This window comes from Colobus angolensis, unplaced genomic scaffold (assembly GCF_000951035.1).
Source record: "Colobus angolensis palliatus isolate OR3802 unplaced genomic scaffold, Cang.pa_1.0 Scaffold17, whole genome shotgun sequence".
In the NCBI taxonomy this organism is placed as follows: domain Eukaryota; kingdom Metazoa; phylum Chordata; class Mammalia; order Primates; family Cercopithecidae; genus Colobus; species Colobus angolensis.
Genome location: NW_012114821.1, coordinates 1,971,097 through 1,973,316, shown reverse-complemented (window position 1 = coordinate 1,973,316; position 2,220 = coordinate 1,971,097). Strand labels below are relative to the sequence as shown.

At 59.3% G+C, this 2,220-nt stretch overlaps 1 protein-coding gene across 1 annotated transcript in view; it reads left to right on the top strand.

The window, feature by feature from the left end:
• Positions 1-1,372, top strand: part of GPIHBP1 (glycosylphosphatidylinositol anchored high density lipoprotein binding protein 1) — a 7,273-nt gene extending 5,901 nt beyond the window's left edge. The window contains exon 5 of the mRNA XM_011938085.1: positions 1,213-1,372. Coding sequence (XP_011793475.1) covers positions 1,213-1,215 — 3 coding nt within the window. The 3' untranslated portion in view covers positions 1,216-1,372. The remainder of the gene's footprint in view (positions 1-1,212) is intronic.
• The last annotated feature ends 848 nt before the right edge of the window (positions 1,373-2,220 follow it).

Sequence of the window (2,220 nt, the reverse complement as noted above, 5' to 3'; positions counted from 1 at the left end):
GCACAGCCAGGCAGAGATGACACCCACCACATGCCTGGGGGCCCCCACACCCAATCCTCACCCTTAACTTCTGCCACAGGAACTCCTCCATCTGCAGCGGTCACACTGCAGTTGGAGGAACAGTTAGCGGAGGCCTCCCACAGCCCGCTGGGATGAGCTTGGCAGGCAGGACAGGACTCTGGGCTTCCCAGTCCTTCCCCAGGTCGGCCTCCCGGCTGTCAGAGGGAAGAGGCCTTGGAGGGAGGCTATAGTCACCCCTAGGAAAGACGGGCCTGGGGGAGGCGGGATAGTGGGGGAGGCGGGCTGAGGATGAGAGGGCACAGGGAGGTGGGTCGGGGTGAGGCCACATGCGGAGGGGCAGGGCGGGGCTGGGGGGACAGGCACCAAGTATGGAGAGGATGGGGCCAGCGGGGCCTGTCTGGCTATGGTGTGAGCACCGCCATGGGAGACCCTGGCTTGGAAAGTTACCTTGCAGCCTTGGATGAGGAAGGGCTGGATGCTGAGTGGGTGCCTGTCACCTTGAAGTGACCATCAAGGGTCAGTACCTACTGGGCTTAAGACAGCACCTGAGGCTGCGAATACCTGTCTCTGCTCTAGCAGAGGCTAGAGCAGCTTAGAGCAGTGGAGGAGTGAAGTTGATGAAAGGAGAGGAGTAGATGAAATTTTTCCAGCCTCATCCTTGCCTGCCCTCTAGACTCCAGCCCCCAGGCCCTCAGCCTGGCGGGTGTCATGGAGGGGTCTGGGGGTGTCAGACAGGCTACCCTGTGCTAGGGAGGGGGCAAAATGGGCCTTCGGCTTCCTACAGAGGAAGCAGGACTGGGTAGCAGAGGGAAGGTGGGCTGGTGACTGCTCTAAGCCCTGCCTTCACCAGCAGCTGGTGCCAGGACAGAGCTCTGGGACAGCAGGCAGAGGCCAGCCTGGGCCACAGCTCAGCCACTGACTTGGGTATCAGTTTCCCCTTCTGAGAAGTACAGAGTGAGACTTAAAGAACTCCTAATCCCACCAGTTCAACACTCCATGAACTGGGAAGCCCAGAGTCCTGTCCTGCCTGCCAAGCTCATCCCAGCGGGCTGTGGGAGGCCTCCGCTAACTGTTCTCTCCTTTTCCTTAGTAATAAAACCCACAATGCCTAGCTGGGGGTCGGAAGGTAAATGCCCTAGATGGTGAGGTCACATCTTTCTCCTTCCCCTTCCTCCTTCCTGCTGGCTGAAGTGATGACTGGAGCTCAACAACCACTTTGCACCATGAGGCAGCACTGAGCACGGCAGGGCAGCACGATGAGAGGGGCCTGGCTTGCTGCTGACAGAAGGCACTGCCTACCTCTGGGTGCCCTTACCTGGGAGGGAAATAAATGTCTGCTGTGTTGAAGCTAGTTATTTGGGCTGTCTGTTACTTGCATTTTCACACTCACACATGCACACGTGTGCACACGAACACTCATGCCTACAGCCCACTGGAGCACAGTGCAGGGGTCAGGCTGCCTGCTTCGAATCTAAGGCCCAGCCCTCCCCAGCTCCACAACCCTGGGAACACCTTCACCTCCCACTTGGCTCTGTTCAGCAGGAGTCCTAGGAGAGCCCTCCTTGTGGGCTACAGTGAGGATTCTCCAGAGTGCTGGAATGCCATGTGTCAGGGCTTACAGCCCCATGCCTGGCAGAGAGCAAGTGCTCAGTAAATGGGAGCTGTGGTCATCAGGACACTTCTCATGACCCCACTCTTCACCTGAGCCAGCCCCAGACCCTCATGATCCAAAGACCTAACACCACCCCCAGCACCACCTGCAACACCACCCCCACCACCATCACATTCAATACCACCCAAACACCACTCCTAACACCACCACCAACACCACCCCCACACCACCCCCTACACCACTTCCAAAACCACCCCAACACCACCCCCACACCACCCAAGCACCACCCCAGCACCAACCCAATAGCACCCCAACACCACCCCACACCACCCCCACACCGCCCCCAACACCAACCAAACACCACCCCCACACCACCCCAATAGCACCCCAGCACCAACGCAATAGCACCCCAACACCACCCCCACACCACTCCACACCACCCCCTATACCACCCCCAACACCAACCAAACACCACCCCCACACTACCCCAAAACCACCCCCAGCAGCCCCCAGAGGGCTTTCTCCTGGCGCCCACTCCGGCTCTAAGCGGGAGCAGAAGGTGCTGTGCTTAGCAGTCTAGGGTGGGC